Raw genomic sequence first — 25,555 nt, forward strand, 5'->3', positions numbered from 1 at the left:
TTTTTTTGATAGTGTTGTCAGTGATAATCAGATCGATGTAGAGTTCGGATCGGGTATCATTTGTATTTCCTTATGGGCGAATGGGTATCGGTGTATCGTGTGGCGGTGGAAGTTTTCGCTTCCCTGGTAGGAAGGATAAGAAATGGTTCAGGTGAGACACACTTTGAACCAATTATAAAAATTACATTGGAATTTTAATTATTCTATTAAAAAAAATGCGAATATGATGTCGGTATATTTGTTGCAGTAAATGTTATAAATCAGTTATTAGGCATTAGAACCAATCACCTCGGTAAGTTTGATAAATTCATTTTTACCGGTGATTATGACACCCAAGTTTGTCAATGGTGAATTTGATAAATGCTAAACAAAATTATACGTGTGATGATAAAATGGTTCGCAATATCGGGATTTGTTCGAAGAATTTAAAATAGGACTTCGTAATATCGAGATTTGATTGTAGAATAAAATAGGATTTAATTGTATCGGTACCCGATCACATATAGACTTTGTTAAATAGGAATTTGTTATATTGGAGTCTGATTGTATATGTACAAATTACTTGTAAAAATCCGATGACGAACTCTCCTTTAACAAATTTTTCGATTTGTTGTGGGTACGACAGTGTAAAATTTGTTAAATAGTTCATTATATCTGGGCACGATCGTAAAATTTGTCAAAAAGGAGTTCGTTATATCGAGGTCCGATTTCAGAATTTGCCAAATAGTTGTTTCGGAGAAATTCGTGAAATCGAAAAATTTGTTGAATGGTAATTCGTTACATCGGGCACGATAGTAAAATTTGTTAAATATGGTTTTATTATGTTGGTGTATGATCGTAAATTTAGTTCAAAATGAGAGTTCGTTATATCGGGGTACGATCGTAAATTTTCTTAACTCCTATAATTAACTATTTATTTTTGGTTATTAAACGTTCATTAAATCAGAGTTCATTATATCCGGTTCAGATTCTAGCTCACAAGTACGGTCATTTAAATAAATCTCATCACGGAAATCGGACTGATCTATCATAATTACTAATACGAAATAGTGATAATGCGTAATAACCGGCAAATGTGATGCATTGGTGCGATTTGTTTTGCCAAAATGGTCGGTGATTATGCATAATAACCGAATTTATTTCACTTAACGTAACGTATTTTCGTGTTAGAAATGTAATTGACACGATAATATTTATTTCATGATTTTCTATTGATCTTATCTGAAAAGTTTGGGGTATTCTGACGGGGGTTAGGGGATTTTGAAGGATGAGGATTTTGGATAGGGGAAAATATGCAAATGTATTATTCTAAGTATGGACAGCTGCTCGATTTATCTCACCGTGTTTATAGAACTACTTTTTAAACGTGTGAATCATGTTGGAACTCACGATCCCCAGGAGTAAGCTATTCCATTTATTAATATCCCTATTAGTGAAAAATTCCCTGCGACACAATCTGGAATTAGCCTTTATTAAACGATACTGGTCTCCCCTTGTCGAAGCAGTTGATTGACGATGGGTAATAACTCGTGGTCCATCTTATCCATCCCGTTGAAAATTTTTAACACTTGATCGTGTCACCCCCGACACCTTGTTCTTCTAATGCAAACATGTTCAAGAATTCGGGTCTTTCTTCGTAGCTCAAGCCTTGTGTGCCAACAAGATTACGCGTAGCTCTTATCCGTACCCTCTCAACCAAGTCTATGTCCCTGTGTGTAGGTATGGGTCTCAAAACCTTACTTCATATGCCAGTGCAGGACGAACTAAGCCTCGGAAAAGTGGAAGGATCAATTTAGGAGAACGCGACGAGACCTTTTTAAGTATGAAACGAGCATTCTATTCACTTTTCTCACCACCACTGAACAATGTTCACAAAACCTAAGCCGCTAACGATGAGAATTCACAAATCGGTGACCCTAGTTGCATTCGGAATACTTTTAATACAAAGTTGATGTTCATTCAGCTCGTAAGTGAAACGTAGGTTGTTCGAACCAAATGGCGACCATGCACTTGTCAATGGTAAACGTCATGCTCTATTCATTTTCCCATGCTGCAGTCCTGTTTAGGTAGGTCTGGAGCAACTCCCTATCGCTTCGATTCTCTACCTACCTTCTCCCCCCCCCCCCATTAGCTTCACGGCATCTGCGAATTTGCTAACAGTCCCACCGATAAAAAGTGAAACTATGGGCCCAAGGACACTTCCTTGTGGAATCCCACTTTCTACACCTGTCCAATCCGAAAATTTCCCGTTCACAATTGGCCGTTGTGACCTACCTCTCAACTACGATTCTATCCAATTCAACAAGTTGCCTCTCCACTCCCAATCTCGTTAACTCTTCAAGAGTTTACCATGTTGGACCCGATCGAATGCGTTCTGGAAACAATAAGCAACATCGACATTTGTCATTTTCTAAAGTGATCGTAGAAATAGAGGGTTAGTTACACGTGACTTCCACTTCGGGAACTCGTGCTTGTTTTCTGACAATACGTCGAAGCTTCCAATCCCCTGGAGCGATACCCTCAGCAACATTACTTCTGCAAATCTGTGCAACTGGTCCCAACAGTTCATCTGCACATTCCCTAAGGATCCCGAGATACCTGGTCCCGATGCTCTGCTTCCACATACTTTTAGGGCTTTCACATTTGCCACCTGAATATCATTGAGGGTTTTATTGCCCCGGGACACACCCGTACTTTGGATACCATCTTCCTTATTAAAAACCGATGCGGGAAAAGTCATTGAAAGTGCTACAATGCCTACATTGCTCTCTGCCCTAGATCCTTCTGTTGAGAGAGGGACCAACTGTCTCCCTTAGCCAATAATTAAAATAAAAAGCTCGTTACGAGCTTTGGATGAACACGAGTCTCAGTGATTTGTAGTTGGTTGCTTGTCATAATAGAAATAAAATTCCCAATCGTTTAAAATTGTCATTTTTGGTATTCAATTTGAAATTTTGATAATTTTTGTTTCCTTCTTAGGGCCGCCCTTAGAAGTCGCAGGGCTCGGTGCGAAAATAATTTCTGGGCCAGGGACGTCTTAGCAGTCTCGGGGGGGGGGGGTGAACTGCATACAATAACTCGTACAATTATGAAGAATATATAGGCACGCCGAAAAATACACGCACAAAAAAATACAATTTAAAAATAAATTAATATAAATTTAGGAAATTTCGAATTGATAAATTCAGAACGGAAGAAAATTTTTAAACTAATGAAAAAAATAATTCACGAATTGATGAAAATTCAGGATCAATAAAAGAAATAACTTGAGAATTGTTTAGTGGATTATGTACAGGTTGACCCATGAATTTGTTAAAAATTCATGAAAATTGAACTCTCTTATGCAGTGCCAGCAACAGGAAAAATCAGAAACGAGCTGTTAGTCGTACACCCTGCATTTTATAGGACTCTGATTTGCATATTTCAAGTGATTTCTTGTCCTAATGTCATTCACGAGTTATTAGTTGATGTACATAGCCATTCAATATATGTATATACTTTTCAAGGAAGAACTAGTTTCCATAGAGCTCGGGGATTCCATAGAACCACTCGTCAAGGCAAACGAGACCGGATTTAGTCTTGGTGACATGAATTTTCTTCCTACAATCATTTCCAAATATAACCAGTCTTTACTAACGTTTCGGACAAAGAAGAGATTAAAGAAAGGTCCAGGTCCAAAATTCTGCTTTCGCGCTGCGATCTCTATCAACAAAAATTTAAACTAAATTTTCTTTCCTGCCATAAAAAAATCATCCTTCGTGAGAATGACTTTTCCGCAAACCACTTTCGAATATACCAATTCCTTCCAGTCCCGTAGCCAGAAATTTCGTTCTGGGGTGGGACCAAAATAATAGAATAGATTTGGCCATCTTTTTCCAGTCATTTTCTAACATTTCGTAGCGGGGAAGGGGGGCAAGTTCCTCCCCCCCCCCCGCTACGGCCTTGGGCAAACTTTCATAAAATTTTAAATTGTGTACGAATTTATGGGACACCCTGTACATTTAAAGCTAACCAAGCCAGTAGCATACGTCCTATATCATTCATTCAATAATTTCTCAATGTTACCAGTCTGGTCCTGAACTTTCCAGTTTTTTATTTCATAGCCCCCCCCCCCCCACAAAAAAATTCTGATTTTTCTATCGCGTATGCACGATCCGCATTCTGCTCATTGGGATGCTGGATACGGATTTTGTTTTCCTTTTTTTTTTTTTTATCCGGGTACGTCTCTCCGGGATATGGACTTGACGGGAAAAAGGTTAGTGACCGCCAAATATCAATATGGAAAGTCTGTATGAAAGAGATTCCCTCTAGGGGGGGACGGAACAGGAGATTGATGTCTGAATATGGTACGAGAATCTCGAAATAAAAGGGATATTCCCCCAATTCGATTTTCTGCTTCCATGGAATATCATTCATGTTTTTGATTACGCTCCTTCTCCTCTATATCTCACAAAAGAGCCCATCTGCATTGCAGCAAAAACCACGTTATGGACATTCTATCCCTGCGTATGCTCGCGTGTTATATACGAATTTGAATATTATAACCGAGATCGCGGAGATGTAGAATACATATTTTATGACTAATTCTATGCCATACGTGCATTTTATCAAATACTTATTCTATTTTTGATATCGGAGTGCGCATCGTAAATTTTGGACGTTTATTTCCTGTGTATAAAGCTTTTATAAAATGAGTCAGATGCTAGGATTATCTGGTTTTAGTTCTGAGGAAACCCAACTTGAGAATCCGGATATTGCGAGTCCGAATGCGGCCTCTACCTCATCAACCGTTCGTAGTAGAGGTATGATTTCTGTTCAAAAATCACTAAATACCAGTTTTGAGAGTGAAAATAGTCACAAAATAAAAAAATTTATATTTTTAATACGGTCTTCTAATTAGAAAATTATTATCCCGTATCTTCCGAGGCCAAAAGAAAAAATAATCTCGATTTTTCTGGTATATTTTCTCCCATTTTTTGAATTCAAATATACGAAAGGACAACTAACGGACACCTTTTTCCTGTTAATTCTGTTCTTTTCCACATTCTCTGATTAGGAAATTCAGATACCTCAGCGAATAATGCATAAAAGCATGTTTATTTTTCGTCTCCTGGTGACAGTATTTCCAATTTTCTAATTGGAAATTAGAGGCAGAGGACCGTATACAATTGATTTCTGGGCAGCCTTACGATCATCAGGGGTGGTATCTATAAGTCGCCAGACAGCCTGCAAAAGCTGGGCAGCGACGGAAACGTTCAATTTCAGTTTGCTGAAATTACAGAATTTAGTATATTAATAATTAGACTAAAACTTATTACAAAATACCCCGCATATACATTGTTTGTTCTATAAATTCGTAAATAGTTTAAAATTTTATAAAAATTCAAAAAATTGACGCTTGATTGCGATCCGAGGGAAAAAGATTCTCATTAAAGAGAATTTTTCTTTTTTGATACTGGAAAAAAAAAGTTCAAACTTTCACCAATAGAAAGCACTGCATAATTACGAATCACTAGAAATACGGAGATCGGAGTCTCCTATAAAATGCAGGGTGCATAACTAACAGCTCCATTTCTGATTTTTCCTGCTTGCGTAAAATTTCACCGCCACCAAATCAGAACATGACTCCCACTCTGACATAAAGTTTCATAGTGATGTTGACACTCGTGGATAAAGAGCTATTGCGAAAATTCTGCGTACGCCTATGCTTTCATCAAGAGGGGGGGGGGGGTGGTGGGTGGGTTTACATTTTTTCCTGAAAAATAACACTGTAATCTCAGCTTGGGAACCCAATCCCCCCTCCCCCCCTACGTACACCAATGGATGGAGGTTTTTAATCTGAGCCACGAATATTGCCCGCTGAGGCTTTACGAAATTTCCGGAGATTGAAGAAACGTTTAGAATTCAGTCGTTTGCTTTGGGGGCCATTCAAGTATTACGTAAGCAGATTTTTAACCATTTTTGACCCCCCTCCCCCCTTGTCGGCAGCTTAGAATATTTCATATCTTCAAAAAGGGTGGTTGATGACGTAAGCAACCTGCAACCCCCCCCCCCCCCTTTGTTATCAAAAGTCAGCAAATCCGAAACCACCTCGATGCTGATGTAATACTTGAATGACCCCTTTCGTGCAGTGCTGTCTACCAACAAAAATTCGGAACTTTTTCTGTTCCGAAAGAATATACCCCCCACCCCCACGTGATAACCTTTTCGCAAACCTCATTCAGATATACAGATTCCTTTAACATTTATTTTAAACTGTGTACGAATTAATGGACACTTTGTACATGGGACTTGATTGATACAACTTTTCTGATGTTGAAACGGCCTTTGATTCAATATCCAGTTTCAAATTGGGGTGCGTAGCCGTTTATCAGATACACGGAATTTCTACCACTCGCGGGTCAAAAACTGGCATATGTATATTCTGCGACAATGTGGCCCATATTTAAGACGTTCTCAAATTTTTCATAAATGTGCCGTATTTTCAACGAAGCTAAATTCAGCTTTTTATTTACTGAAATGAGGGATTGGATTATTTTTTCACGATTATCATAATTAATTGCAGCCATAAAAATATTCATCTCGCATATTTGTCCCGTATATACTTTTTTGTGTGGATATATTAATCCCATTGAGACTTGCAGTAGCCCTCTATTTCCTGCCTTTTGTACATTTTTCAGCAATTTCAGTAACCTTTCAACAACATTTGGTGATAATTAGCAGTGTCCCGTATGAATCCAGATTTCCCTTATTTTTATGATAGAGACATGGTCGGAGCTGAACACCTTTCGCCGGGCTGATGGAATCTTCTGGTGGGCCGCATTTGGCCCGCGGGCTATGGTTTGAGCATAAATCTGCTGTAAATGATTCAAGCGGTGGAAATTTTTGAATATCGATGACAATTTTTGACGTTATTTCCGTTTAAAGGAAAAAGTGACAAGTGACGTCAAAAATATACGAGATGACTGCTCAAAGCCTCTTATTTCAGTATTAACAATCCCATATATATTTTGTATAAAGTTGATTTCTTAATAGAACACTTTCTCCCTTTACCCCTTAGTTTGCAATTGCTGAAAATCTGAAGAAAGCCTAAAAATATATGGCATTTTATATTGGGGGGGGGGGGGGGTGTTTAGTGATTTTTGCTACGCTGCTTAAAGGATTAAGACCTTGAGTAATGTCAGTGACTACTCATAAGAATGTGAAGGAAATAAATTTTTCTGAATACTCGATTCACATCGCCTCTAATATGCATTTATTTTAAGCTTGACGTACTACGTGACGTTCATGGACGATCGGAAATTGCGAGGAGGAAAAATTACATTCTCTCATATGTGACCGTGACCTAAACCTGTCATCCTTATTAAATATAATGTTTCTTAGAAAAAATAACGTCTTTTCAAGTTCATACACTAGGTAGAAAAAAAATCATCTTTAAAGAATTTTTAGGGAATTCGTTTTAATAGAAAACTTGATTTCTCGAAATTGTTATTGGGAAGTGCTGTTATTAAATAATTTTACAACAAAAACTTAAAATATTCCAATTTCCCCTTTTTCTTTAAAACCCATTTTTGACTGACATTTGCGCAACGCTTCGTTATAATTTTTTTTTTTCAAATACTTTTCATCCAAGTTTTATATGAAATGAACATTTTTTGGAAGCTACAAGGTCTAATAAGTGTAGTAGTATTTTTTAAATTTGTTTACAATGTGTGAAATTTGGTTTTTTTTTATTTTAGGATTTTTCAAAAATGAAATTTTATTCTGATTTTCGATCTGAATTTTTTTATTTTTTTGACCATGAGTACAAATAAATTTTTTAAAAATGGAAGAATTTCCCCGAATTTTCTGTTACCTGGTACATGAGGTTTCTCAAAATGATAACTATTTTGATTAAACTAGGACCATTTAGATTAACTAGAAAATTAATTGTAAATTTACATAAAATTTTCTTTGTAACTAATGTCTAATTTTTTGAAACTTCCAAAATAGGTTATTTAAGCAGCCAGAATTGGCGAAGGAAAGTTTTCGCCATTGTTACATTGGAAAAATTTTGAAATGTAAAGAAGTACATCTTTATACCATGGGAATTAACAGCCACTTCCACAGGAACTAATATACACTGATAATTGCTGCTAACTAATTACGTGATAATGATGCAATATGAATAAACGATAGTCACGATACGATGAGTAAGCTGCTGAAGATGAAACATGTTAACGGTGATATAATTATTGATATGAGTATGGTAATGCAGATAAAAATAATGGTGAATAATACTCAACTTGAGGTTAAATAGGGAATATAATATGTGTAAGAGTCATGAAGCATTTATACAATGACTTATGCAGTGTATCGATTCTGACAGTACCAGACGAGAGAAATTAGTCATATAATACAAGTACATGTCAGAAACCAGGTTTGGACATCTCGAGAAACATTTTAGGTTCTAAAAGCAACAGTGCTATTTTAATTTGACTATTAACACCTTTGTGAAATCTCAGTTGTGTAGAGAATCGTAGCAGTTTCTGGAGAGCCTTTTGTGGCATAATCAATGATTGCTTCTATCTTGGTATCCCTACGTATATCTCGTGAACAAGGGCAACCCGGTAAAACCTCGGAGTGTTACGTTTTGGAAACGTTCAAGAGCAATAATATTAGGATTTCTAGCATTCATCCAGGCAAGAGCTGCGCAAAGTAATGTAGGACGAATTGATGAATGTTTCCTCGCACGTTTACAAATGCATTGGGGAGCTTAATTTTTCCAGTTGCTCAACGAGCGAGGTATCGAGCATGAAGCTCTTATCTCCCTTTTTAATAGTGGTAAACCGTCAGATGCAATTACTAATAAAGGAATACAATATGCATAAAAAAATCTCCCAAATTTAAGGTGCTAGTTACAGTAGGCTGACATCCGAGTGACATGGTGGTAAGATACTTGTTTACCACAATAGAGGTTGTCGATTGGTCTCTGGTTTGATTCGGGGGGAAGGAAGAATATAGATAACAAGATATTTCACTTAACGAGCTTGAGCTGACCACTGATAGATTGCACTTTCATTTCCAACCAAACTCGTTTATGGCAGCAAATTTCAGTGTAGAGATATGGCAGGAGTTGGTGAGTGGTGAAGTCGTTACAGTAAGCTATTACTATCATAATTAATTTGCAAGTTGCTTCAAAAAGATGAGGCCAAACAGCAATTAGTGGTAGAACTCGCACAAAGAAATTTAAGAGATGCATGGTCAAAAAATGAAACTGAAGGTGTAAGAGCCCCCTCTTGTGAGCAGCAAGCTCCCCATTCACTTGCGTTACATAGATTGCTCGTCATGACCATTACGGTTTTTTTTTTTTTTGCAGACAAAAACTCTGATAAAATTAGATTGCTGTCCGTAACCACACGATGTGACTGGTTCCAGTACAGTGGTTCTCAAACTTTTGCTACTCACGCGGCTCGCTAGTCCTGATAGTTTATCAGCGACTCCCCAGAATGAGCTACAAAAGGACCAGTTCAAAGCACTGAATAGGCGATCATCAATGTCGACAGCTCACTGCGACGCGCACTTTGGAATATACTGGTCTAGTAATACGCCATGCAGTTTGCCCATACTCTACCTCCGAAACGTTCACCATACTTGTAATTTGTTCAATGATTATGATGCGCTAGTGGGTCCAGGGCCGTCTCAAGAGCACAGGGGAAGGGAGTAGAAATGATGTTCAAGGATTATCTGGCTAATCGAAAATTTCATTTACTAAGCCTTCCTGTTAAGCAAACTATTTACTCTTGAAAATTTTCGTATATATTGCACCAGACCTTGTAATCACACCCCTCCCCCCTTCAAAAGCGTGTTAGAACGGCACTTGCTTGTATTTACTTTAGCACAATGTGTGTGGACTAACTACACACTGCTACCGTCTACTGCGGCCGCTGTCTTTCCAACGAGAGAGGAAGGATAGGAAATTAAAATCTGCATTACCTTTAGAACAAGGGTGCTCAACATTTTATGGGTGTCGTACGTGCCATTTAATTGATATGAAAACGTGTCGCGGATCAATTGAGTGTTATGTAAATGAGCTGTGGGTCACTTGAGTGATGTAACACTGCGCCACGAGTAACTTCACAGGCACGCGGTGCAGGCCCGCGTCACTCAAGTGCTCCGGAACCGTGCGGCGGGTTACTTAAGTGATGTTGAAATGAGCCTTTTAGTTCATTTTAACAAAATTAGGTTTGAGGTTGTGGGCCACACATCTCCGAGGGCCACATTTTGGCCCGCATGCCCTGGGTTTAGCGTGTGTGCTTTAGGATCTCCTATAAATCCAACACTCGTCCCAATCTTTAAAACATTAGAAATGAGCGACAGGCTCACACCCCCCCCCCCCAATGGTATCATTCGATACCATTTGCGGTTTTCAGTCTTCCCGTACTTTAAAGAAACCTCCAAAAAGTGCCTTTAAATAATTCAATTAAATTTGAAATTTTCTTTTTGAAAATAGTTTTTGGCATTTTAAATGTCGATAATATGTTGGATAATCACTGAAGTGACATCAGCATCGATTTACAATTCTCATGCAATAAGGTTGGCCATCCTTTGCATGGCCTATTGATTTCAGATATTAGCATTGTTTATCTGGATATTATGTCGAGGTTAACTAGGGAGGAAAAAAAGGTCGTTCCCTCCACTCACCGGGAATCGAACCAAGAACCTCTTGCATACCGGGCAAGCGCACTGACCATCACATCATAGATGTTTTTTCCTCTTGAATCACGCACAGTAGCGTGACTTGCTGAGTAGATACATTGCAGCTTCATTCAATTCCCGCGAATGGTGTGACCTTGCTGCCACCTGTGCGTGTTTCAAGGGGGGGGGGGAATCTCCTCCCTATGGTAGAATGGTCAGTGCACACCCAGTATGCAAGAGATCCTAGGTTTGGTTCCCGATGAGGAGAGAGTGACATCTTTTCCAAAGTTCACCTCGCATAATATTCAGATAGCCTATTCTCATGTATCGTAGCCGCGCAAAAAATTATCATCCAATCGTGATATCGTTTGTACTAAAACAAAATGAAATTCACCGAAGGCAATTTATTGTAACTTTATGCTTCAAAGTATCTGTAGAGTGTCTTATACCATGCGTAAAGTGTAAAAATTTCTGCTCGATCGGGTTTTTCCGAGGAATCTCGCGTTCAAAATCAGTCACGAACAAAGTAGACCTTTTTTTATAACTATGTTAAAGGGAAATTTGAATACTTAACCTTGTTTCATGTTTCGGCGACGACAAAACATTCAATTTTTCTTCTTTTCTTCAGAGAGAATTATGGCGGTTATATACAGTAAAATAGGGTGATGCCCGTTTTGTTTTTTGAATCCGGAAAAGGCATTTTTGTTTTAAAAGGTCGCGCGTTTTTTTCTTTGACGGCGACGTCGTTCCCATTCCGACAAATGGACTTATTTCGCGTGACACAAATACGACGTTCAACACTCGTATATTATTATATAATCGTAGTAGTTTGTTTTTTGTATTTTTATTTCAAGTTTTGTTTCGTGATTCAGTTTTTCTAGAATCTCGTCGAGGATTTTATTTACCCCGCATGCGTTTTCAGACAGGCTGACTAATCTGTGTATTTATTTCCTTGGTTTGAGGAAACACGCGATCAAACGGCGTCTTTTTATAAGCAAGTCTTGAAGATTGTGTTTTAAGACGTATTCAGGGTGTCCCATAAATTCGTAAATAGATTTGAAATTCGTAAAAATGGAAGGAATAGGTAATTCTGGATGCGATTTGGGAAAAATTTATTCTCACAAGGTGGGGGGGGGGCGGTGATTTGTTTTTGTTTGGTATAGAAAATATTCAGTTCAAATTTTTGTCGATAGAGGCACGGAAGTCCGGCAAGAGTGATTGGAACAGAACATTTCTCCAATCTCTTGTGTGTCTGAAACGTTCGTAAAGCTTCAGCTGCGGTTCGTAGCTGAGGTGAAACAACTTCAACATTTATCCACCAATGTCAACAACATAACCTTGTTGGCACCAGTAAGAGCAAAATTCAGAACTGAGCTGTTAATTGCACACCGTGCATTTTATAGGACTTTTCTTCGTATTTACAGTAATTTGTTTTCGTTCAGCGCCCTCCATTAACAAAATTTGAACTTTTTCCTGTATCCCAAGAAAATTCCCTTTCATAATTTTTCGCAAACCGCATTCAAATATACCTATTAAATTTTTATGCATTTTTGAAATGTTCCAGAATTTATGAGACACCCTGTATTTAATTAAGATACTAAACTTATTTTTGTTCAAAGATTTTGCTTAGAATTTAAAATTCATCGTCATTGCATTCCTAAAAAATTTAAAAAAATATTTCAGCTTTGCGGTATATGAATGTACAGTATTTTACTCGTGCTCGGAGCATTAATGCTCTTTACTTGGGATGAATCTGGGGGTTTTTAAGGCCAACTAGCAAATTTAGAATGAAGGTCCTCTGCTCTATGATATGGGAGAAGTCCTTGGGAATACACACTGATAAGGTAACTACCACTAAACAGTACCTACGTAAATATTCCTGAGGACTTTTTAACGAACCGGTACACGTGCCGGTGAGTTTGGTGCAGGACAGGGGTGACAAACCTGGGGCACTATCTCGTGAAGGCGCGGAATGGACCAGACTGAAGCAGCGTCATCTTTAGCTACTACTACTAAACCACACATGTACCTCGTCCATATTCCCCTGCGGAACCTCTAACGAATTGGTACATGCGGGAATGTGTGTGTACGTGTAGTGTTACCTGACGTAAAGTTTGCTTCTGTGTAATGCTTGTTATGTGTGGCGCTGCCATCTGCCACCAGTTTTTCTAACTATGAGTGAAGTGTGTAATGATTGAATAATTAATCGTTGTAGGCCTGTTGCTTTCTGTAGCGACTTTTTAATGGGGAGATCGGCTCGCATTTGCGCCTCGAAGTTAGAACCACAGGAAACCAACTTCAGCCGACCACCACTATGGACGACGGTGGGGTTCGAACCCGGATCCTCGCGATGCGAGTCCGTCATCATGACCACTCGACCACCACAGCGGCCGTCATCTTTAGCTAGATCTCTGCACTAGAAAGTGCTTGCCGAAGAATACAGATGGTCGTTAGAAACGTACGAGCGTAACCATGTATATGAGGGAACCCGTATTTTACGGGTCATATAAGATTCTTTTTCAAGATAAGACCGGAAAAATGGTCCCCATGTAAAATTACAATGAAACAGAGCATACACAAAATAAGGAATTTTGACATATTAAAAAACGATTTGTGTTTATTATCGCCAGTTTTTCTCCGATTTGAAGAAGGTAAAGACATTTCTTGAGTTTGCTTCAGATTTCGTAAGTTTGATTAAAGTGCCAATAACTTATATCTGTGCTCTATGCGAACGATTCGAATTATTTCGATTTTTAATCCTTCTGGGAATTAATCTTCACGTTCGAGACATTAATCTAAACACGTCTAGTCGCTCGAGGGCGTGCTTTAAGCACATGGCTAAAAGGACGGACGGATCATAAATGACCTAATGCCTTTAGTGACCCTTTGAATACCAAATATGTAATTAAATTGTGCGGCGACAAAACTGTTATGGAAGCCGAACTTTCAAAATAACGCCGTCGCTAGTAAACGTGCGTCGGGTGTGTTAATGACCACATTGTACGGCACGCAGTTTTTTTTCAACTCGGGGCTTTTCTTCACTTAAAATTTTAACTGTGGTTGATCTCGCTGGAATATAATCGAACGGCATTTAACATCCGCGAAAGATCTCCAGAACTTTACGGAGGAGGAGGTGAAGATTCAGCCTTCAAGACCATATGATGTTCCACTCGTTAAATAAAAAACAGAAAAAAAAAACCACAGGAAATCGTGGGTTGGAAAAAATCCAAACCACCCATCATCATCAAAGACATCATTAGAATATCCAACGAGGCTTTTACTATTCGGAAAACAAGACGCAAGAAAAATGGTTTTTTTTTTGTTAAATCGAGCTTCTGTTCAGATTTGTTTGCCTTTCGTCCATCTGGATATGTACGTAATCTGCGACGCGTAATACAGGTGCGTAACTTCGAGTGGTTTATCCCATCAATAATACGCAGGCACGACTTCGGAGAATTGATCTAGCGTCGATCTAGGTTTTGGGTGAGGCTGCAGATTTTCACGTGAAGTCAATACGAACGGGATTACAATAAAAGTGTAAGTTCTTTTGTAAAACTTGAAAAATTCAACCAATAAGCGGTTACATTCGAGCTAATGTAATAGGCTTCTTGGAGGTTTTATTCAAGTTTTGTGAAAGATATTTTATGAAACTTCAATACAACAAATGAGGGCATCGGTTGAATTTGCTCGAATGTAACCGATAACCTTATTGGCTGAATTTTTCAAGTTTTATAAATGCACTTTAATGAAACTTTTATAGTGTAATCCCAGCCTAATTCACGTTCAATAAAATGTTAGACTCGTTAAAGTGAATTTAATTTGAAGTTTGACAGAGATCAGTTAACGTAAATTTAGACTCCTTTGGTCAATTTAAAAAAAAAAATTCAAATTGACTTTCCAATAAACCCAATGTTATAACAGTAAAACCTCTTTTGCGGACACCTGTGGGACAAAAATCCGTCAATAAAAGGGGAGGGGCGATCGTTAATCAGGGTTTGAAATGCATAATTTTATTATCTAAGGGGTAATTATTTGGCCGTAAAAGAGGGGTGAACGCATCTCTGAGGGGTTTTACTTCTAAGTTTTGGTAAACGGTTTTTTTTCATGTCGATAGGCTCTTATATTATGTATATATGTAAAGGATTTTTAAACTTAAGATTGGATCAAAATGTTTAATTTTTTAATTATGTTGCCGTTGTTGGTACCTAACTTTGACCCATCATAGCTTCTCATTTAATACTTTAAGATATTTCTTGAACCTGGGCTCGTAATAAAACTTCAATTTTCGAAAAAACTTGTATTTCCACTTGTAAATATAGCTAATTTTATGATCGTTTCTTTAATTTTCACTTTATCTTAGGAGTCTTTTCTTGGGCTAATTTGTAACACATAAGAGGCTTTAGCGGTTTCATTATTGGGAGCCTATAACCCCACATTCCATCGTGACTAGCAAATGCTAGTTCTTCGGCAATAAAAACCTTGGGATGACCTGGTTTGCTAGAAAACGCATTTTTAAAATTGCTTTTAATGGTGCTTTTCGAGGCAGTTTTAAGTTATCTGCAGCTGGCGTTCGGTTTATTTCAACAGATCTAATAGCTTCTAAACAGTTTTGAGGGTGGTCGTTGCTGTAGTCTGCATAACTTCGACCTCCAGTGTAATACTTATACGCCATCTTTCCAGTCTGAAAACAAAAACTTGAAATAAGATAGACATCTCGTCTACAAAATCAAACATAATTATTTGATGCATAATTATGCTTTTAAGTGTAGCTACTCACAAATAAGTTACCAAGGGTTGCAAAAAAAAAAAAACAACCCTACTTCGGCCCATCAAAATGTTGGGCCAAAGTAGGGCTTATTTTTGAAGTTTCATTAAAGATTAAATTTTCAATTAATGTAAATAATAACAATGTTTTTTGGAAAAAATAAAATCATAAATAAAATTTTAATCATATATACTACAGTTAAAAGCATTAAATTTGTTTTAATTAGGCGACTACTATGTGTGTTGCCATGAATTTCTCAAACTATTAGTAAAGTGTAATGCTTGAATAATTGTACCGTTGTAGGCCTGTTGCTCTCTGCGGCGAGACATTTTAACGGGGAGATGGGCTCGCACCACAGCAAACTAACTTTAGCCGCGTTTATTCATGTCTACAGGGCCGGACTTTGGCAGGGCGCAGCTGCACCTGGCCGGTAAATTTTAGGGCCCGCAAAACGGAATAAAAACGCTTTGATTTAAATGGCTTCACAAGCAATAGCTCAAAATTACGTCGAAGACAGGAAATCCACAAAGCAAGAGTTTTGACAAAACCCTCTCCCAGCCATTGCATTAAGCTCGTGCTCTGGGCAAATATGAAATTTTAGGGCCCCCCCCCCCCTTCATATAAAGTGTTCTTTGAGACAGGAATGGGACTTCTGCCTGTAATGCAAAAGGCAGCCAGTTTCGTAGCCTTGAAAATTTGAGGGCTCTGAGCTCGTACCCCGTTTGTTCGTGCGAGAAATAGGCCCTGCACCAAGCCAAGAGTGTACGCGGGTTTGATGCCCCGGGTGCTGGATCGGAATGAGAGCTGAATTCTTCCTTTAGCGACGTATTTAAAACTATACGTGGGGGAGAGGGCGTCAGAATGCATGCTTTGCCACGGCTGAAAGAGTATTTAGTTGCAGCTCGTATTTAGTTGGGGTAGATAATCCGTCGTCTAGCTCTGACACTTTCCATTGTGGTGCACTGAGTGACATGACCCCCCCCCCCCATCTTTCAGCAGAGGTTCCTTAGAATGTGATCTTTTGGCGGGCCCTAGGACATTTTTCAAAGTCCCCTTTATAGTAAATTTATGAGGTGGTGGAAACAAATACGAATCTTTGCTTCCACCGGACTGGGACCCTGTCAGACCCACCCTCTTGGAGGGGGAGGGGAGGACTCGGTGATTATAAAATAGCGGTTCTCAACCTTCAATTGTTCGGGGGCACACTTGCAATTTTACTCATTGGGCAATACGCCAAAATTTATTGGAAAGTCGATTTTTTTTTACCATAAATACAAAAACTATACGTAAGTACATAGTTTGATAGTCGTTCTCCGGTGCTAATGTAAACCTGGCGTACGCCAGTGTGCTGAAGACACTGGAGGATTGGGGAAAAACCATTTTAGTGGGCCGCGAAGCTGTTTTCGCACCGGGCCGCAAAATACTTAATCCCTTCCCTGCCTGTCTATCTGATCAAGTACAGTATTTCACACGCACGCATCATTTTCTCTTTGACCAGGATCGATCCAGTGGTACTGTCAAAGTCAGAGGTGAACGAAATACTTTCCCGTGACGGTCAAAAACCCGGAGTCTATATACTGTATGAAGATATAGAAAAAGAGAGGGTCTGTCTCTCCTTCAGGTGAGTGCTCGGAAATATTTTCTATCATCACGGTGACTTCACAGTTAATTTTTCAACCGTCATTATAACCATACACCATTCATACGCAGGACGCAAGATGGAAGCATCGCCCACTATTCCATAGTCAAGTTGAACGATCTCTATTATTTCAATGACTTCCCATTCCCGTACCTGGAGTCGATCGTCCTATATTACAAGAAATACAAGTTCAAGGACACCAGGTTAACCCACCAGGTAAGTCATTTCTGCGAGACTTCTTTTTTTCCAATGGTGTTTGACCTTGTCGGAAGCTTGTGTAATCTGTTCCTAATGCCTTCGGGGCCACATAAAAAAAAAAAGACCACGGGGTCGCTCGAATGTTAAGAAACTGATGAATAAAAAAAAACCAAAATTGTTTTGGAGAATCTGGTTCAGAAATGCCGCCTATTGAGATAGCGAAGAGCCAAATCCGTGAACCCAAAGGCGAATAGATACATCAAAACGTAGTACGCATTGTTTTTATCTTTTATGTATTTTTCTTGGGGTATCTATATGATGTACAACGGGTATTGAAATTGATTCCATTGTGAAGTATATATTTTCAACGCGATTCTGGTCGGAATATTCAGTGGTGTTTTCAGTGTATGGGGCCGAAAAAAGGGGCCCCACCCCCTTCGTTAAACGTATTCTTAAATTATTTTATACTTAATTTCTAAATTGTTAATTTAAAACTTGTTTCAATTCAGTTTTTTTGTTCGGTTTGCTGCTGCATTTTTTGTTTAGGGGCCGTTCAAGTATTACGTCAGCAAGTTTTTAGCTTTTTTTGACCCCCTTGTCAGCAAAATTTCGTCGGCACTGCCCTCTACCTCCTAACGCATATTGGTGGGAGCAGAAGCGTACGCAAGAGGGGGGAGCATAGGGGGCTCGTGCGCCTCTCCCTAGACGAAAAACGTTTTTAATGCAAAGTTTAGAAAAAAAAAATCGAAAGAAAATACCTTTTTATGCTATAATCATTTTCTGTTACTTTCAATGCCATTTGAAGGGTAAGAACATGAAATTTGTCGTAAAGTGTGGGTCGTAATGAATTTCTTAAAGCCAAAATACGCTAAACATTTGACCCACAGACCAAATGTGGCCCTGAAGGTTATCTAATGCGGCTTGCCCCCTCAAACCCAATTTTGTAAAAATGAACTTGGAGAAAAATAAGAGGTGCAATAAAAAAACCAATAATTATGATAAAATATAAATGTACTACCCATAGAATAAGTCGGGGCCATGATTTTTTTTTTAAGTATGTATAGCTTCTAGATTGATAAAAACTGCATGTTAATTGCCAATAACTCCATGTCTCTGAGACGTAGAGTTAGTATTCTAACCTCAATTGTTAGAATCACGACTCCTGGAAGTAAGCTGTTCCATTTATTCGCAACGTTATTAGAAAAAATTCCTCGTGACGCTACAGCCTGGAATTGTCCTTTAGAAATCAATACTGGTGCCCCTCCCCCTTGCATTACGGAAAAGCCGGATAGGCCAGTTCTATAGATGCTCGCTTCGTACACCCCCCCCCCCCCCTCATAACATCAAAAACACCATTTTAAAACCAAAAACCAGCCGACTTTCTCCGGTCCCTATATATCCTTAAAAATCGATCCCTGATTCGGTGTGGTCATCACGTTGGCGTTTTTTTTTGGTTTTTGTGATAATTATGGCCATTTTTAAAATTATCCATATAGCTAACCATAACGATGAAAGAATCTGAATATCATATCAGTGATCCACTTACAGGGATTCGACGAAAGCACGAAATTCGGATATTGACCGAATCAACTGGGCCGGCCGAAGCGGTTTCTTCGTTTTTTGGCGGTATCATGCACATGATGTAAATGTTGCGTACTGTACGTTTTAAAAAATTTATTACAGGAAAATGTCCAGGAATATAAATATCCTTACGAAAGTTATGTGGACAACGTATATTTCTTATCATTTATGCCATTTTTCGCCTGCAAATAGTCATTATCTTATGTAGAAATTAAAATTTACTCATTTCTCTGTAAATATCGCCGAATTGGCAACAAACTTGGGGGAATTTGGGTGATAGCTCCGATAATTTGGTGACATCGTGGCTTCAAGAGACTAGACCGGGTTAGACCCCTTAATTTATATGAAGGCGTCTTAGGCCGGGTAGTCGAGATTCTATTGTGAATTGAATGGGGTCCCCTTATGGAGAGAATAAGCCTGTCCCGTAAAATGCAGGACATCTCCCTGAATCCGTGCTGGGAAAGTAGGTAGCAAGCAAACTCTAGTGAAAGCTTTGATATCTTATCGTACCGACTGAAAGCTTCGATACAATTTCGATTGCTTTGATCACTGACACAGATGTAATCGAATACATAATCACGAAAATTTCCGGTACTTTCTCTTGTATTTGTTTGCGCAGCCATCGTGAAAGCCAAAATCAAGGTTGCTTATTTCTCCGTCCATTGTCTAAAATGAAATGATCGCCATTGATGCGAAGCTCATCGTTCTCGGGAGAAAAACTCACGGAAATCGGTTTCTTTTTCTCGGAAACTTGAAGAAAAAAAAGCCGTTCACCTCTTTTTCTTGATTTTTATTAAGAATTTTTCCAAGTTCGTGTGTTTCTCGTCTTCAAGATATCACGGTAGGACGGACACGTCGTCCGGCCAAGCGTATCCTATGGGTAACGCGAATTGCTGCTTTTTCTTTTAAAGAAATAAGCCTTTCTTTTGGATAATGCATTAATTCTTGAGCAGTCTGTTCCGAGGTGAATTTACGAGCAATTTTTCGGTATTTTCGATCATGCACGAGTGTTTTTTCGGTTTGTGAAATTCTTGGTGGTCAGCGTGACGTGGAATTTTCCATTTATGACCGCTGAGAGAAAGTTCGACCGTAACTACTGAGAAAAAATTATCTTGGCGGATAAACTTGTATAGTTATTGGGAGAGAAGACTAATTTTTTTTGTTTATTTTTTCGGAATTATTGTGTGCGCGCACCAGTCGAGGACAACGATCTTGGGCAGAGCCGCCATCCTCGCTCACGGTAATACGGGTCCCATGGCCCTCCACAATGGTGGGGGCTGGCAGGGTGCGGAATGAATCTGATTAATATTTGTTTTTCACGCTCTAAATTAAGTATAGAGGGGCCGTGAAAAGTCTGGCCTGGGGGAGCCTACCGAAGGTCCCAGCTCCAAGATGGGGGAGGGGCCATGATTGGCGCATAGCCAAAAATGTGTTTCTGGGGGGAGGGGTGGCGGCAAAGTGATTAAACAAGATTTATACACGATATTCCATATACAGTCTCCCATAAATTTGGGCGGATCAAAAAAAAAAACTATAAAGCACCAAAAATTGACTTCGTGGGATTCGGTTTGTGCCCTTAGACTTTTTATTTTTTTTATAATAACGTGATACCCACGTATTCCCAACGGATCAGCATGATCCGTCCAGGGAATTTGTTAGTGTTAGTAAACATCCATGCCCGAACCGGGATTCGAACCCAGAGCTGCACAGTCCAACCCATCTCACTAATGGTAGTAAATTGCAATATAGCGATATGGCCAGAGTTGGTGTTTGGTGAAGTAGACCTGCTCAGTGAGCAGCTAGTTCCCTAACCACTCGACTGCCAGGTGGCCGGATATACATATGATGCTTGACACATGAAAAAAATAGTTTACATGGTGACACCTTTCTTTTGAAAAGAAATCAACAAAGTAGTACATGAAAAGCATCTAGATCAGGGAAATGAAGTAAGGGAAATTTAAATTATTTTGACAAACTTTATTATAATTGAGCATAACTATAGCAAAATTCAATGCAGTCAATTGTTGGTTAAGAAATTTTGGTTTAATTCGTTGTGGTGGATAAATTTTGTTCCGCTTCGAAATAGTTTCGGTATTCAGTCCGTGCAAAGATTAATTAGTTTCGGTTTTAAGCGTCATCTATTGTCTTTATCCAATACTTGATTTTACACAAATAAACTTTGGCAATCTATAATTTTATTTTCACACAAAAAATCAATTTTTCAATTTTTACAGAACATTTTGATTATTTTGTTAAGTCTCGCACGCTTTTTAAAATCTAGCATATTGAAATATCGGTTAATATACACAATGTCTTAAAATACTCTATATGCGACACAAAAATGCATCCAATTCTTCAGTCGATCGGATGTTTTTCTGCTTTCATGAGCCTGAACCACCGAAATAACGTTTATAAACTTGATGTTCGTTGCAATATATGTTGATCTTATTCAGTGTTTTTGAATGTAGGAAACGGGGCTAGACAAATCTACTGTGTGTGCCCGACATGCCCGGGTTATGTAAAATTTTGACATTCGATACATAATTTTCCTTATACAGTGAAACCTGTTCCCGCATGTACCAATTCGTTAGAGGTTCCGTAGAGGAATATGGACGAGGTGCATGTGGGGTGTAGTAGTGGTGAAACCTGTGTATAACGATAATGTCTATAACGATAAACCTGCTTATAACGATATTTTCTTTGGTTCCGGCGGAATTTGTATTTAATAGGAAATCGCGCAAACTGTCTACAACGATAACCCCGTTTAAAACAATATTTTTTTCTAGGTCACCAGAGTATCGTTATAGACAGGTTTTACTGTATCTTCCCAATCGTTAACGTTGGTGCTCATTTCGAAAATATTATTTTTTCTACTTGTAAAAATTTTCAGAAAGACACCCTACCGCTATCCTTTTAGCTTCATTGCGTGTTATTTGCAGAGATTATTTTCCGGTTCGTTGAAAATGTCTTGCAATGTTTACAGAATATCTTACAATGTCTCGATGTCTATTGCTCATTTTGACAATACTATATATGTGACTGTCAGAGCCCGAAGTGCGGCCAATTCGCGAAATGACAGTTTTGACCAAAGCCCGATTTGCAGAAATGGTTCTTTGGCCGTCCAAATTAAAGTGGCGGGAAATCCAATGTTCGATGTGCTGAGCAAGACGGTCCGGTTGGACCCAAATATATTTTTTCGCTAACGGGTGATTGCATAGCTATATATGAAATGTCCAGTTGCAAAACTCATTAAGCACCAAGTAGAAATTGAAAACGAAACTTTTGTAGAATATATTTTTTGAGCTGACTGCTCTTGAAATTTAAAATTTTAACGACATGATATTAACATTGTAACAAGCGTCAGCTCGAAAAATACTCTCTACAAAAGTTTTTTTTTTTCAATTTCTGTGAAAAAATCTGGTTGGTGTTTAACGAGTTCTGCAACTGGTCGACTCATAGTTACTGTATTGGATAAGCTGCATCTCACAGGAGAAATTAGAGAAAAACTATAGACTAGTGGTTCCCAAAATGGGGGTCACGACCCCGTGTCAATGAACTAGGGAGTGTGACCATTCTCCAAAATAAAAACAACCAAATAAGAAATTCATTTTTAATTTAAAAATACACCAAAAATGAAAAAACACGATGACCCCGAATCATGTCATTTCTTTTCGGACTTTAGCCGGGACTTGCCACTTCACGATCTGGCTGGCCAAAGCCCGAAATTCGGACATTGGTCGGGTCAACTTCCAACGAAATTGGCCAATTCGTGAACTGGCCGATTTCAGGCTTTGACAATGTTTCGGTAGATGTGATAAATCTGGTTGTTATGCATAATCGACGAGCATTTTGGTAAGTTTGTTAAATTTCCTCCACATTTCATCACTTTTACTGGCGATTGTGCATAGTACCCAAACGTCGCGTCGTTGGTAAACAAGATAAATCGTACTATGTGATGTACTACATACGATAATTCATATATGTACTGCATCATTATATCAGGGTCAGACTATATTCATCACGCATACTAGACTCATTTGAATTTTTTATATTTATCAAATTTACCAATGACACTAAGGTATTCTGCATAATCACAGATAAAGGCGATAAATTTCAAGTATTTATCAAATTTACCAACGACGCTTGTGTGGGCGTTACGCATATTCGCCGGTAGGAGTGATAAATTAAACTTACCAAGATGATTGGTAAATATGCACAATAACTAGCTATTATACATATCCGATCTATCACATTTACTACAACATATATGTAGCGTATTTTTCCATGTATACACGCTGGTTATAACATTATTCTTTACTATCCTTAGGCCGTTCTGAGTCCACGTGTGCGGTCGCAGAGATCTAAAAGGCTATCCGGTTACCTGAGGTTGGATACCATGAGGGATGTCGAACGAGTTTCTCATGTTTGAATGTTTTTCGGGACTTTGACATGCAAAAGGACAAGAACAACCGAAAGAATATGCACGATATTCACATTTGATTGAATCTGTTTTATGTTTGAATCTTTTTTGTTATATTTGATTTGAGGTTTTCCTACGACTTGGAGTAGTTTTTGAAAAGTCTTCCGAACTGTCTTTTCCGTCGTTAAAAAAAAGTACATTAAATGCAATAATGTACACAAGTGCTTTCTTGTTCGTGAAAGTACGCTATCCCCACTTTTTCTGATGTCCAGTACTAATAGTGTCGATAGAGACGAGTGTAATTGGAGTCAGCTGTATATATGTAATTTAATACCATTTGTAATAAAGTTATGTTCCCTTTATAGTGAATAACTCGTTATTTTCTCGATATAATGAATAGAAAATGGCTAATTTTCACAATTACTAAATTTACAGTAGAGGTAAGAAAAACTTATTCCTCCGGAATGGACTGCTTTACAAAAAGAGGGAAAATAACATAGTGTGTAGCATATGATAATTGTAGAAAATTTTTTAAATGTTTCTTTATCAACACACATTCAAGGAGTTATCTACATTTTACATTTTGGAAATGTTCAGTTTTGAAAAGTTTATCGAAATGTTACTTTTTCATTTAAAATTGGAGCTGGTTTAAGCCTGAAAAATTAGACATTTCTGTGCCACGTGTTGATTCCAGGTGGTTTCCACCTAGCCAAGGAAGGTACTTTTACTATCATTCGATGTCAGGGGTTGCCAATTTTGGCGCAAAAAAAAAACACTTGTGGGAAAATTTATCCACATTTAACAAATCATTTGAGTGACCCGCGATATGTTTTCAAACCAATGAAGTGGCCGGTGCTGTCATAATGGTTGAGCACCCTTACTTTAATCGCTGAGAAAAATGACATCGTATAGTTGTGTAGAAAAACCGATCAAGTTTAGTCACCATGATTGGCAGAGAAAGGGCCCATTCGCTGGTGTCTGAGTGTGAAGCATTCCTGCTTTAAAGCTTGCGTTGTAAGTGTTCCGTGTAAAAAAAAATGTCCATGTTTATAGTGTTCCCCGCCGTGACTTCAAAAAGATTGAGAACCAAGACTTTGTTATCGGATAAAATTTTGTTTTGTGGGGTGTCCGTTATCGAAAAGTTCTACTGTTAAATGCGACTTTCAAAACGGCACATTTTTCAGCTTTTCAGCTCAAAGAAATCGCTTAACGCAAGTCCAGGGTAACAGCTTTGTTATATTCCCCGTTTATATGTACAATATTGCGGTGGCATTGGGAGTTATAGCAAACGTTTTTGATGACTTCCTCCTCCCGCTCCCGTAGGGAAAGAAATCGGGAGCAGAAATTGCCCCTTCGTAGGGAAATCCTTGCGCGGAGAATTCAACCGGCAACGTGGCTTCTGATGACACCTGAAAAGTGGGAGTGCCGGTCCACATGAACGGGTTTTGGTTAAAATCCTTGAAGCTCGTTTTAAACCCGCTTTTTCCATTTCCCATGTAAACGAGGCTTTGAATGAAAAGGGTGAGTAACGCCTTATTTTTGATAGAAACTGCTGGCTTTACATTGTAATTTCTACCAAAATATCCGTTCAAATAAACTCTGTTGCTAAACCCGACCAAGCTTATCCTTAACGTTCGGAAACAGATAAAAATGAGTTTCGGAAGTTTCCTTTTGAAAAATTAAAACATTAGTTACACCCCTTACGTAGACAAACGTCAGTAATAGTTAAATGATTGTCTACGTAAGGGGGTGTAACTAATGTTTTAATTTTTCAAAAGGAAACTTCAGTAATAGTTAGAAACGTTTTCCTCGACTTTTATTTAATAGGATTACACCCGCATAGGGCATTACGGAGTCCCGTAGAAAGGGGATCGTCCTCCATTTCTTTGAACAAAACTATTCTACAGCACGCCAACTCTGGTCATATCACCATGCAGGAATTTACTACCGAGAGATGGATCGGAAATGCAGGTGTCGTCTATCTGTGGTTGCCTCGGGTTCATTAGGGAAAGAACTTGTTATCTATGTTCTTCCCCGGATCGAACCCGCAGACGAGCATCTTACCATTCGGGTGACTAACAATAATACTGGTTTTGCCTCAAGTGATTTCTTAAAAAAAGCAGGATGGGAACAACGATTTTCTGTAATGACGGTTTACAGAAATTTCGCCAATCCCATTTCACCCGCCCTGACCGTATGGGTGACTGAATGTTGTCTGAGTGAGTGCGACATTTCTTTCCCTAAATGTAAATATAATTGTTAGGCTGCAAAAAAG

The 25,555-nt window shown here is 38.6% G+C and overlaps 1 protein-coding gene across 1 annotated transcript; it reads left to right on the top strand.

Annotated features, from left to right (window-relative positions):
• On the top strand, nucleotides 1-23,642 carry LOC149069118 (uncharacterized). Its single transcript, XM_089251098.1, has 4 exons — nucleotides 1-151; nucleotides 16,941-17,063; nucleotides 17,153-17,297; nucleotides 23,188-23,642. Exons 1-4 carry the CDS (start codon nucleotides 81-83, stop codon nucleotides 23,287-23,289), a joined length of 441 nt encoding a protein of 146 aa, XP_089107224.1. The 5' UTR covers nucleotides 1-80; the 3' UTR covers nucleotides 23,290-23,642.
• The last annotated feature ends 1,913 nt before the right edge of the window (nucleotides 23,643-25,555 follow it).

Source organism: Pholcus phalangioides, unplaced genomic scaffold (genome assembly GCF_987345545.1).
Source record: "Pholcus phalangioides strain wild (caught in Gottingen) unplaced genomic scaffold, Ppha-v1.0 ptg000024l_1, whole genome shotgun sequence".
In the NCBI taxonomy this organism is placed as follows: Eukaryota; Metazoa; Arthropoda; class Arachnida; order Araneae; family Pholcidae; genus Pholcus; species Pholcus phalangioides.

Coding starts and splice junctions, on each gene's coding strand:
- LOC149069118 (XM_089251098.1), top strand. CDS start 81: ATGGGTATCGGTGTATCGTGTGGCGGTGGAAGTTTTCGCTTCCCTGGT. Junction 17,064..17,152: donor AGGGTCTGTCTCTCCTTCAG/GTGAGTGCTCGG, acceptor ATTCATACGCAG/GACGCAAGATGGAAGCATCG. Junction 17,298..23,187: donor ACACCAGGTTAACCCACCAG/GTAAGTCATTTC, acceptor TACTATCCTTAG/GCCGTTCTGAGTCCACGTGT.